We start from the raw sequence: 12,951 nt of genomic DNA, 5'->3' as shown, positions 1-12,951 counted from the left end.
AAAAGCTTTCTACACCATCCAAAACTGAAAAGCAATGGAAGCATCTGTATTCAGCTGTTAAAAACAGACTGGTGCCAGATAAACAGGCTCTGTAAAAACAAGAAAACACTTAGGGACAGAGACTCTGAACAGGGCTGAGAGCTTCTTCCACACCACTTGTGATTCAGACCCTCTCAATCTTTGCTTTTCCCACTGTGTTATTTGTTTTTCCTAAAGGAGTGTGGTGGAGTTACTACACTTAAGTGTTTTCAACACAGGAAGGGCTTAAAAAACACACAACAAACCCCAGTCTCACTCATCAGAAAAAATCCTACAGGCACAGAGATGAAAAGACAGACCGAGTAGTTTTTCAGTAAAAATTCCAAGACAAATTCCAGTGGCTGCTCAATTTCTCAGGAGACTAGAGGTCTAGGGTTTCTTGAAGCATAAGGTTTGTTCCCTTGATCTGAGATGCTACCCTGTGAAGCAGAGGCTGGGGGACTCCTCCCTGGCACCTCTCCAATCACCTTGGATGAACTGCTCCACACCAGCAACGCAGGGAAGCTGCACAGCCACAGCTTTACTGTAAATCGAGGCAGTAAGACAAGGCAGGGAGGGACCAAGGGAACTGCCCTAATTTTTGTAGCATCTTTCCTAAGGCTCCAGCCACAGGCCGTTGTCAGGAGCCAGCTATGCAGCCAGGCAGACCTTTAGCATGACCCACGGGAATCATTCTAGGAATACAGATTTTAGCATGACCGGACATGACACAGTCCGTTGGATCCAGCTGCCCCTCTCCAGAGGCTTTACATAATTGGGATAATAGGAGCTAGAAAGCTGCAGTGATTGCAGATGTAAGAGGGAGGTATTTCATTAGTTATGACTTCTGGCAGAAGGAGAAATACTGGATTTTGGCTGCTGTAAGAGAGGACATGCTCACAAGGTGCTCTTCAGCCCTTCATCTCTTCTGGTGAGAAGGTGAGCTTCATTGCCAGATACTCCAGCCACAAGGGAAGCCAGAGGCTTTCACAGAGAAGTCTGGCTTTGTAAAGACAGCAGTGGGGACAGCTTTGATTATTTCCTCTGTCCTAGAGCCCCAACTGGCTTCAGGCATGTCACTGAACCTGCTCCACTGGCACTCACCTGCAGAGTCAGCTAATTTCCCCATTACTGATAGGAACCCAGGATAAACTGACTAATAATACAACACAGGACTCAGAACCTTGCTCCTTGTCCCCCTTCACAATTTGTGGCCATATTCATTTGATCTCCCAGTCCCAAGCTCCCTCCCAAACACAATTTCTAGATGACAAAAGGATAAATCCTTACAAAGCAGACACAGAAAGGGATCATGCCAGTTCCCACATAGAACAGGACCATGACAAACACACTGTATGTAGCAACAGCTCCTGTGTCTACAAAGGAAAGGCAGGATGTAGTAAAGCTGCTCCGCAGGCTTGTGTTCTGCCCAAAGCAAACACTACATGAACAGAGCCCTAACACAGGTAACCCAGGGCTTGGCACTCATGATGCAACACTCTTGGCAACTATCCTACAGAAAAAGGCAGGGCAGCCGCTTTCCTGGGTAATGGAACATGGCTGTGGATGGGACATGAAGTGAAGAGGGGCTGGGGGGGAGCTCCGTTTGGGGGAAAAAACAGACAAGCAGCTGATCCACAGCTCCGAGCACTTAGCACTCCAGGGGAAAAAGGATCCAATTCCAGCTGTATATGTAATTTGCTCATGGCAAGATGGGAGTTTGCTCAACCCAAGACCTCTAGCAGCTTCTCAGGTTAAAACATTTATGATATGGGTGCAGGAATTCTTGAGGGACTGGCACAGCTGCATTCATGGTGTGTGTACCTTGGGAGCCTTGCACAATGTCCCTTTTGTCCTTTATTTCATCTTCTATAGCTTCCCTGGTCTTCACCTGTCAGTGGTTCCTCTAAAATTCAGTATACACCTCTCTAAAAAGGATAAATGTAAGGAGCTTGCTTCCAAGAAGTAAACTCCATTCACTTGCTGCAAGTTACCCAAGGATTCCTATTTGTGCTCTTACAGGACCAGAAGGAGAATACGTATTTGGGCAGAAAACTTTGGGAAGGAAAGGGGAAGAATGAAAGGAAATCTGCCGCCTCAGCTTCCCTGCCAGGAAAACAATGACTGTAACACTTCACACGCTGAGGATGAATCACACAATGTTTCCTGTTTGTAACTCACACATTTCCAAAGCATTTAGCCCTTGCAAGACGACACTTCCATTCACCATCTGCCACTGGATGATGTTGATTGTCTCTCCACAATCCCTTGCAGAACAGTTATCAGATCCCTTCCATTTCCCCATCTTACAGCAAAGGCTGCTCCTTTCACAATTTATAAAGTCCAGATGACAGACAAGCAGTTTTGTGTTCTACCAGAGACAGTGCAAGCAGGTTTCAAACAGAGACAAGCTGAGCCCATGGTCAGCAAGAAGCAACCTGCAGGGATGACAGCAGCATGTGGCACTGACACAAAATGGTCCACATGTTTTAAAGGTACTATTTAAATGCTACCTGTGCCCACGAGAGGTTAGACATGCTGAAAATAGAGTTACTCCACAGAGCACAAAGAAGGAATTACACTTTGCTGATTACAGTGGTTTAAACCATGGGGACATCAATGCCTTAGCTATTCACTAAGGCCACAAAAATCCCCAGTTCATATTCAGGTGGCTATGATGCCACAGGGTCTTCCAGCAGACTCGGGTGTCTGTTTCTAATAGCACAGTCCAACATGAGACACACATACAAGGACATGCACAGAAAACCATTCGGGAAATTTCAACTGGATAGATATTGAAGGAAGACTTGTGCCCTGCAAGGTGGAAAAAGGAAAAGGCAGAAGGAAAACCTTTGCAGATACTTCTTCAAGGACAAGTCCCTGGTGCTGAAACAGACTCAGAAAAGGGAGCTGGAGAAGATAGTGCAAAGCTAGATTATGCCAGCATTTCATCCTGTAGCAGAGCTCCCAAAAGCATCCACACCCTCAGGTTCCCAGAATTCTTGCAAGAATAAACTAACAAGCACTTACTTGCCAACTGTCTCTCATGAGCTGTGCCAACCAGCGCAGCGCAGTCGGGGTGAAAAGGCAGCACCAGGACTGCCCGGAGGAAGAGCTCACTGAAGAATTCCATCGTTTGCAGATTCTGTAGAGGCTGATCTGCAGCCTACAGAGAGGCACCCATCGCTTTGGTACCAAGGTACCACAGTAACAGAGGCAAAGTTCACACTATTCAAACTGTGTGGTGCATGAAAATGCAGAATTTATTAATGCTAAGGGAGCTAACTCCTAGCCAGTGGCAGGGGTTACCAAACACAGACTTGGCAAGGGGAGAAAAAGGTATCATCTCTTCCATTCCCAGCAAATTAAAAGGACTGCAGAGCTATCACAGGCCAAATGCCTTTTCTGTCATCCTTGTGAAGGATGACACTTCTTATGAAGTATTTGCCAACTGCAAACAACATTCAGTAATATTTTAAGCGCTCATTAATCCTTAGACATGTCACCATCCTCCCCAGATGGTCAGCTACTGGTTCTGCAAATCACAGCCTCTTCTCTGGCCCACAAAGATGTGGCACTGATACAGTAAACCCATTCCCATGCTTGTACTGGCTCAGGTGCCACAAGCCCACAGGAAGGTGGCTGACCTTCAGCATGGAGTGCCAAATCCTGGCTTGTGAACTTCATGAAAAATCCCAGGCAGGTTTTAGCCAGAATCCTACCATCTAGGCCATGCAGAGGGTCAGAATTCAGCTCCATGTGCTGGCTGGTGAGAAACAGCTTTCCTCATCCCTTCCATTTCATCCACATCTGGCACTCGGACTGTGAGACTACTGGAATACTTGAAATACTTTGTGATGTTGCTTTCAATTAGACTGACCAGGGCAAGTTTATCAGAAAAAGCCTTCCCAATTTGCTCATGTCAGGAAAAAAAGACTCTGAAGGATCTCAGTGGTAGCGTAAATCATTCCAATACAACAAAATTTAATGGGACACTTGTTGTGAAAGCCAAGAGAGGGGTGCCAAGAAATGCAGCAGTTCCTTGCTGTGTTTCAAGAGTTCTCCAAACCTTCAATCCATTTCAGGAGAGTCCTGCCAGTGTCAGAGGCTCTTTTCATTAATGCTACTCTCTATAATTAAATGCGGATTTAAAAAAGCAACCTCAGTGTTGCAACATCAGGCATCCAGCAGGGATTCTGCAAAGGCTCCTTTCCACTCTGATCAAGTAAGTGCGTATTTACTGATACAGTATAGTAATTTAATCCACCTTTCTGGAGGAGAAGATTAAAAAAAAAGAAGTCTTCAAAGCTTCACACCCTGCTTTTCCTCAGGATTAATCCCCAAGTGGTAATGCTGCAGAATAAACCCATTTCAAACAGACAAGCAAAAGATGCATTTTGTGCTTGCCTTGCCTACCTGACAACTTCAAAATCTACCCATAGCTTCAACTTTAAGCAGTGGTCAAGCAGCCCAACTGTCAGATTAAAAATGAAGACTTAATACTAAAATAAAGACATTCCTGCTTTCAATGAAAGCCATTTCTAGTTGAAATGTTGGCACTGAATATTCACTTCTGGACCACAGCTATAATTTGGCAAGTGTTCAAGGCATGTGTTTAGACACTTTTGCCAGAGCCTGGATTTGATACCAGCCTCCTTCTTTAACTCACAATGTACTCTGGGGGGTGTCAGGCACTGTTCCTTCCATACCACATGTGCTATTAGACATGACTCAACTCAGCACTGACTGCTACTAATTCTTCCACGATTAGACTGCTCATAACACAAGAGACAACTGAGAAATATGTGATCACTTTACTGGAATTCTGTGCTTGCAGGAGGAGTGCCCAAAATAGTATTTCAGAAGCAGCAAAGGAAGTCTAAAGAAATGCTAAAGAAGATTAAAATACTGTAGCTTTGGAAGTAGCAGATATTGCTGCAGCAATACTTGGGTTATTAGAGCCAGAGTAGCATATATAATTAACAAGCAGTACAGGGCGTCAGAAGCTAACAATCAAATCACTGATTTGAGACTGAAGATCAAGAGTAAAATTATATGCAACTGGCAGAGTTTCACAAGCTTCTGAGGAGCAGACTACACTGTCAAGAAATAAGTAAATTATAGAACAACCTGATATGCAGCACACAGGGGTGCAGGGCAGTCTAAGAATATGTGTAGAAGAACAGTTCAGGCACTTGTGAAATATGCGTACTTGAGGAATACACATATATTATGATATATTATATATGATAACTTTAAGCTTTCCATCCTTGGGACATCTCTAGAACATACACTGTGTTGTGTTCTGTGAATTTTTAATGATTTTTAACATGTATCAGGTCATATTTAAGAGAAGTAACACAAGTGGCAGCCATGACATGAAGATGGTTCTGCAACTTATATAAACCAGCTCTTTCAAAACTACACCTGCTATCTAAACATTGTTAAAAAGTGTGTATTTATTTTGACTTTGGATTTTAAAAAATTGTAGAAACTTGCAGACAGAGAGAAAAGTATGTTGGAAGTGCAGTGTGAATGTAGGTTGCACCATGATGCTTTCTCAAGAGAAACAAGAAGCCAACACCAAATATAGTGGGTTTTCATTTATCTAGATGGCCTCAAATGTGCACCTGAAACACAAAGAACAGAATCCTCAGAAGTTTAATTCATTGCCATGTACAATACTGATACTGTTATGTAAATGGCATCATATATGAAAAGTCAGGACCTAGTAACTGTCCATCCATCCTCTGTAGAAGGGGTAAAATTGGTTTAGATGGTATAATATTTGTGGGAGTTCAAATTATTGCTGGGTCTTCCAGCACATGCACAAATCCTCACTTTTATGAACTTCTGATCAAAAAAGGTTTGGATACTAGGTGGACCTTACGTTTGTTATCCCTTAGAGTTTGCTTTTATGATTTAGGAGTCCTAAAAGTATCAGCCACCCAATCTTACTGACAAAATAACATGTAGTTTGTGAGTTACCCTAGTAATCCTCAGCCTGAAAAGCCTTACCCCAAACTACCTGCAAATTCTTAAAACTCAGGAGCACCGACTGTTCTGTGGTGAACATCAAATGAGCCCCGCTAATGATTAACAGCTTGACCCATCTTGCTACAGGAAGACTTCCCTGTAGTGAATTCCCACACTTATTTAGCAACCATAATAAGCATTCCTGTTGTCTCGTGGAAGGAAGAGTCTTGCATACCAACCGTAGATTGCAATCTTGATAGCAGAATATTTGTAGTTAAATTCTACTTACCGCCCACCTTGTTTTCTTCAGCACCTTAAGGGGAACAAAAACTCCTACTGCAACTGTTGTTTTTTTTTTCTTTCTTTCAAGACTGTGATTTATTTAGATTATCTTAACGCCTAGGAATTCAATTTCTGTACTACAGGGTGGCAAGTATCAAACTACACACTATTTATTCCACCTATTCAACGCCAGTAACACTCAAAGTAGAAACAAGTAACTTTAGTTATTTCTCCTCGTACTAGAAACCAGGCAGCCAATTGTATTTTATGTTGAGATACAAACTTTGAAAGAAATACAGCTGGTACTGTTCTAGACAGATGAGTTTTGGCTACATAATAAGTCAACTGTATTCCAGACCAGGGCCCCAAATTCCTCAATTGCTTCCTAAACCATTTTCCCAGCTTGGAGATAATTTTATTAATGTATGCACTAGAGTGTATGCACAAATAGGTCATTTTTCCTGCCCTAGGGCTCTTGGAAAAAATAATATCTCACTGGGTAGGGGTATGTTTGGAACAACCATGTAACAAAGCTGCTTATTAGTCCATAGAAGTCGAGTGATTTGCCAAGTTCTTTGACCAGATTTACTTCATTTATTGTTCCTAGCTCATGATGTGGTTTTGGCACCAGACAGCAGAAAGGCTAACTCCAGAAATCAAAGTTACAGAAAACTAACTTGCTGAAGGCAATGGACGATGAACTAACCTTTTGTAGCAAAGGAGACAAACAAAAATTTAACCCGAAGCATAAACAAAATAGTAGCCAGCAGTGTAGGGGGAAGTTTAAAGAAGAAACACATGGAAATGATGCAGATTTGTAGCACTAGCAGCTCCTTCCCTGGCATTTCAAGATAAAGGTTCAAGAACAAGATCTGCTCCAGGAAAACTACTAATTGCTAGCAAAAGAAAGCTGGAGACACAGGACTTATTGGAGAAGCACAAGCATGAATGAGACCTGGCATCAAGAAATTTCATGCTGGGATCCACCCTGGCACTGAACAGATCTTGCCATGGGCAAATCAACCTCACTCCTGTATTTGTTTCCTGATTATTAAAAAGGGGAACAGAGACACATCATCCCACCTATTTTGGGAAAAATCCCGCAGCTGAAAAGTTACTTATTATTAGAAACATGCTCTCAAAGGCTTTGTCTACTACAGCATGTTTTTGCACAGCAAAACTTCTAACATGAAAGAGTAAGAAAGCCCATCTAATCAATACTCTGGTTCTGTTAGCTTCTCAGCTCCTTCCCTCTGTGTCCCTGAAGAAACCATATTACAGACTGGCAATACAGCTCCAAAACCAGAGTTTTCACAAGGCTCTAGTCAAGGCAAGAAACCCATCAGCAGAACTATTTCCTAGCCCTACGACACATTTCTTACTTGAGTGACAGTATTTGCTTAACATATGCACTCCATTTTGTTAAAAACCTGCCTGGAAAGTCCACAAGCCTGTCTACTTGCTCTAATATTCCAAAAAATTTATCTGAGGAATGAGTGAGTTTCAATTTTGCCCCCCCAAAATACAATTTACTGCCCTGCCTGTTTGATCTTGTTATATCCACTAGCCAGCCATAGAATATATCTACCAAAGATTCAGTTTGTGTATTAAGACATTTACAGATAATATATCTTCCCATAACGACCACGTGCTGCAGCTTCTGACTGCCTGCCATCCTCCGAGGGTGCAGGAATCTAACACCATCTCCTTTTGGACAGCATGATCAAGCAGACTTCTCTTCACACTCTCCAAAACATAAAAAGATCACCTGACTGTAACTTTGTACAGCAAACAAATGCTTTTATAAAGCCCTCAGAAAAAATTAAACTCTCTTGCAATACACACCTTCACAGCAGCACTAGAACTGCCAGTGGAGTGGAACACAGACTGAATAGGAAATGAGGAGAGAAAGGCAGAAAACGGTTCTGTATTTAAAGGAGGAATTTGGATGGGGTGACTTTGCAGTGACTGGAGGAATGGAAAATGGGGCTTCACTGGCAAAACCGCAGACCTCAAAGTACCAGTGACATGGTAAAAACTGCATCAGGAGAGACATCTGTGTGCCGTGCCAGACATCAGTGGCCCTAAACTCATCACAGCAGGACTGAAGTTCTTTGCTAGCAAAAAAAAGAGCAAAAATCAAACAGGCTTTGAGCACAGTAACCGTGCACATGGAGCTGAGAAACGCCTCATCTCAAAACTAGTGCTGAAAACAGACAGGCAGTGCAGCACAGGCCGTGTTCAGCACCAGTTGCTCATGACAGATAATTTCCCAACTGCACGTTATCCGAACGGCACGTGAACACCTCCCCACCCACTGCCGCTCACACTGCAGGGCTGGAAGGGGCTCTGACCCTGCCCCAACACGAGAAACCCCCCTTCCAGTGCCCAGGCAAGGTGCACTCTGCATGTACCAGCCGCTGCTCCCTGCGCTGCCCCAGAGGCTGGCCAGCCCGTAACTGACAGCTGGAGCGGTTTTTTGTTCGTTTTATTTGGGATGGGGCCGCATTTCCTACTCGCACCGTTTAAAATAGCCCCCCCAAAAAAATAATCACGCTGTGCAGCCACCTTAGCAGAGGAGAGATGCTGCATCTCCTGCAAAGCGATGGGCTCGAGGCAGCCAGCTGCCTGGGCCGGCTTTTTGGGGCAGGCGATGGCGAGCGGGGAGCCACGTGGGGCTGCAGGCAGACCCCGAGGGTTTTGGGGGGTACTTACGGACACAGAGGCAGGCCACCAGCTTGGCAGCCTCATCAGGCACCGGGCAGGTGGGGAAGATGGGCTTGAGCAGGTAGGTGGCAAAGACCAGAGCCACGATGTACTGCGAGGAGGGCCGGATGATGAGCAGCTCTATCCAGAGCTTGAGGAAGGCGGGCAGGGAGCCGTACACCTCCAGCATGTAGGCGTAGTCCCCGCCGGATTTGGTGATGGTGGTGCCCAGCTCGGCGTAGCAGAGGGCACCCACGATGGAGAAGAGCCCGCAGACGGCCCACACCACCAGCGACAGCCCCGGCGAGCCGGCCTCCCGCAGCACACCGGTGGGGGTGACGAAGATGCCGGAGCCGATGATGGTGCCCACGATGATGGCCACGCCGTTGAGCAGCGTGATGGAGCGCTGCAGGGTCACCCCTTCCCCCTCAGACGGGGCGCAGAGCGAGGGCGAGCGGGCGCAGCCGTTCTCCTGCGCCCCACCGCCCGCCGCTTCCAGCATCTTCTCCATCGCCTGCTTCTCCTCCTCCTGAGCCAGCGAGGAGGCCGAGCCGGCCGGGCTCCTCTTCTTCACAGCGCTGCTGCTGTTGCCGCCGCCGCCGCTGCCCGACATGTTGGCGCGGAGCGAGCGGAGCGGGGCGCGGAGCGGAGCGGGCAGGGCGCGCGGCCGCCCCCATGCAGCGCCGGCCGCCCCTTTTGTTCCGGCGGCCGTGGGCGGCGTGCGGGGCTTAGGCGGGGAAAGCGGGGCCGGCCTCCTTTCCGGGAGGAGGAGGAGAAAAGGGGGTGCAGCAGGGCCCCCGGGGGGCCGGCTGGCAGCTGGGGAGGCGCTCGCAAGCTCCTCGGCCCTTTCCCTGTGCCCCGCGAGCAGAAGGCGGGTGGGGGGGGACCCTTCGGACTTAACGGGGTGTGTCTGTGTGTGTCCCCCACCTCCTGCTCCCGGGGGGATTTCCCTCCTGCCAGCTGCCAGGAGCCGAGGTTTGTCACCATTCGTTCCCCTGCCTAGGCCAGACAACGTGCTCTGACCAAGGAAACCGAATCGCTGTGCAGACCTGACGTTCAGCAGCAAACCTGCCCCTCCCAGTTCACCCCCAGTTCCCGCGCGGCTCCCCCGGCGCTCCCCGCGCCAGCACAAGCCCAGGCCCCGCTGCTGCACCACCCGCCTTCCTGCAGAGGCCCTGCAGGAACCTGCCTGCCACCTTGGGCACCAGGATCTCCAAAAAAGCCTTTGTTTGCAAAAAAAATAATAATAATAAAAAAAATAGCTGTCACTCTGGCAAGCGTGCAGGCATAATGAGCAACTTCTGTCACCCCATCTCCATGAGGAGACTCGCTTGGATACTCCACAGTAATGCCCAAGAAGCCAATTATTTAGCAAATGCAGATTCTCCCTTGTCCTTGTGGGACAGATGACAAGTTCAGAGGCTAAAGCCTGGATGCCCTGATTCTCAACGGCAACTATTCCCACTGGGAGGAAGAAGCAGTACCTTTGAGGAGCTCTCAGCCATTGATTAGTTGGTGTCACACAAGAAGTGATGGCCAAGCTCTGAAACCCAAGGTCCGTGTCCTTCTTCCTTGGACCAGCCTCCTCCTTGCAAGTTTCAGACACGCTTCAGTACAGGCGAGGAGGTTTTCTGCAAGATACCTCAGAGAAAGGTGAGATCCGCATTCTGGGGAAAGATGCAACATTTTAGTATCGTTTTCAGGTAATTCAGGTACCTGGCCTTGGCAACTGGCATCATGACCGCTGCCAACCATGACAGGAATCCCGAGCAGCCCCTTGCAGCACCGATCACAACCTGACACCTAGTGGCTGTAGCCACAACAGCCGAGAGGCTCCAAACAGCCTTGGCATCGTTTCTCCATTTATATAAGCATCCACGTTTAGGAAGAAAGCTTAGACAAAAATTACCTTTGCACCGAACATGGCTTTCCAGCTTTCAAAGACCAAACAGGATCCTGGAGAGACTGCAAAGGCTAGGACAATTAATTAAAAACAAACAGCAAAATATATGGTTTTGCACAATTTTCCTGAAACCCCCAAAGCCTTTCTTCAGCTTGCTAGCTTCACATCAGTCCCACTGCAGGGGCTTGTATGACTGTCACCTAAACGGATTACTTCTCAAAGTAAGATCTACCAGCATTTACTTGCTACTGTATTTCATACTTTATCCTAAGCAAAATGTTCTCAGGACCATAAAAATCAGAAAGAAACCACAACAGGTTCAACATATGGGATTGTCTCTTTGTTGGCCTCATTACATCAGGATCCAGCAGACAGGATTGGAAGTGAAACAAGATGAATGCTTCAGGTGTTTTCAGATGAATGCTCCAATCCAGCTGCACAGATGGCGAACAAAATAACTCATCAGTGGATTTACTTAACCAGCACTCTAAACTAGGCTCTTACCTTAAGGAAAACAAATCAACTGCTTGATGGTTTGCATCTAACTCACAGAAATTTCCACCAGCTTTCACGAGAATGGGACCAAGTTAACCTTTTCTCTCTGCATCCAGTTCTTCAAAAAAAGGAATTTCTTAGTTGAATTTGCAGACTTTGGTCTTGGCTTTTCCATTTGGAAATCCTAGGATCAAGAAGCAGTGGAACAGCAGCCTCTGAACTGCCATATTTAATGTACTTGCCTGTCTTGCAAATTAATCAATCAGAGCTAATTCTGCAACTGTTTGTCCATTTGTATTGCTGAGAAAATACCTGCTTGGCAGTCACAGTGTTAGGGTGTGTTCATATAGTGCTTTGTATCTTCAAAGCACTTTACAAATGCCAACTATTATTATCAGCTCTGACTACGAACATTAACTCTCTTCAGGCCCCCAAGTTATTCTGCAGAATCTTTGAAGACTATTTGATTATACAATCAGTTCTCCATATGCTAATACTCAGGCACTTCAAATTTGTCACATCAAAAAGAAAGACGGAAAGAATTATTTGTCAGAAAGAGAAATAATTACCTGTATCAGAAGTAAATTGGCCATTTGTTAGAAGCAATGTGTATGTTCTTAACCATTTATCAGGAGAGCTGCCTTGATCAAAATAAGGCAGCCTGCTGGAACCAAACAAGCAATTTCTTTAGCAAACACCTCAGCTATACTAGTACAAGAACTTATAAGCTTTGTTTTGTTGGGTAAATGGAAGTGTTGGTAGCTTCTAAAACCCTTCAACAGTAGTAACAGTGGAGTTGGCCTTACTCTTAACCCCTGCAGGGGGGGTTAAGACACAGGGTACCCACACAGGGTACCTCACAGCAGCTTGGGAGGCCTTATATAAAAGGTATTGCTTACCATTATTTTAGGGAGGAATTCCTTCATCAGGAATGCAATCTCCTTCTTTTCGCATCAAAAGAAGCAGAAACTTCTAACAAATTCAGCCAAGCAGAACATACCTATATGGCAGTCTAAGCATGGCTAAGCAGTAAGACAAGAGAGCTAACACTTCTTTCACCTCATTTGCCAATTTTTCATGATAAAAGCCATTTATTTTACTCAAAGTTGTTGGGTTTTTTTCATGTTATTTTATAAGATTCTTGTAGCCACAACCACTAAATGTGACACTGGAGAGTTACACCACGTATCACATCAACCCTCAAGTTTTATCAAGACCAATGGAAAAGGGAGCTTAGCTGACAGGTCGAGCTTCATGACCAGTGCCAAATAAAGCAGTTCAGCAACGATCCTCAGATTTTGGAATCCCATTTTAGACTGCATGTTGCATCCAGCTGAATGTAACAAATAATTAAATATCCTTCCATCACTACAGTGGCAACAGAGAGGTCATTGTTCTTTCATTCCAATTACAATACAGTTCAGCAGAGTCTTTCAGAGCTTTTAAGTATCACAGAATGTCTGACATCTGATTAGTCCACTCATAATGAACTGGTTCATTCTCAAGGAGGAATTGTATTATTTTCTTGACAGAAAATCTACTTTTTAACTTGGAGAGCTTAATCACACAAT

The 12,951-nt window shown here is 45.6% G+C and overlaps 1 protein-coding gene across 1 annotated transcript in view; it reads right to left on the bottom strand.

The window, feature by feature from the left end:
• The window catches only part of SLC7A5 (solute carrier family 7 member 5), a 38,412-nt gene extending 28,731 nt beyond the window's left edge, over positions 1 to 9,681 (bottom strand). Inside the window, exon 1 of the mRNA XM_051629101.1 lies at positions 8,992 to 9,681. Within this exon, the coding sequence (XP_051485061.1) occupies positions 8,992 to 9,595 (604 nt within the window). The 5' untranslated portion in view covers positions 9,596 to 9,681. The remainder of the gene's footprint in view (positions 1 to 8,991) is intronic.
• Between the last annotated feature and the right edge of the window lie 3,270 nt (positions 9,682 to 12,951).

Source organism: Apus apus, chromosome 11 (assembly GCF_020740795.1).
Source record: "Apus apus isolate bApuApu2 chromosome 11, bApuApu2.pri.cur, whole genome shotgun sequence".
NCBI classification, from domain to species: domain Eukaryota; kingdom Metazoa; phylum Chordata; class Aves; order Apodiformes; family Apodidae; genus Apus; species Apus apus.
The sequence above is the reverse complement of the archived record's forward strand: the minus strand, read 5'-3'. Positions and strand labels throughout refer to the sequence as shown.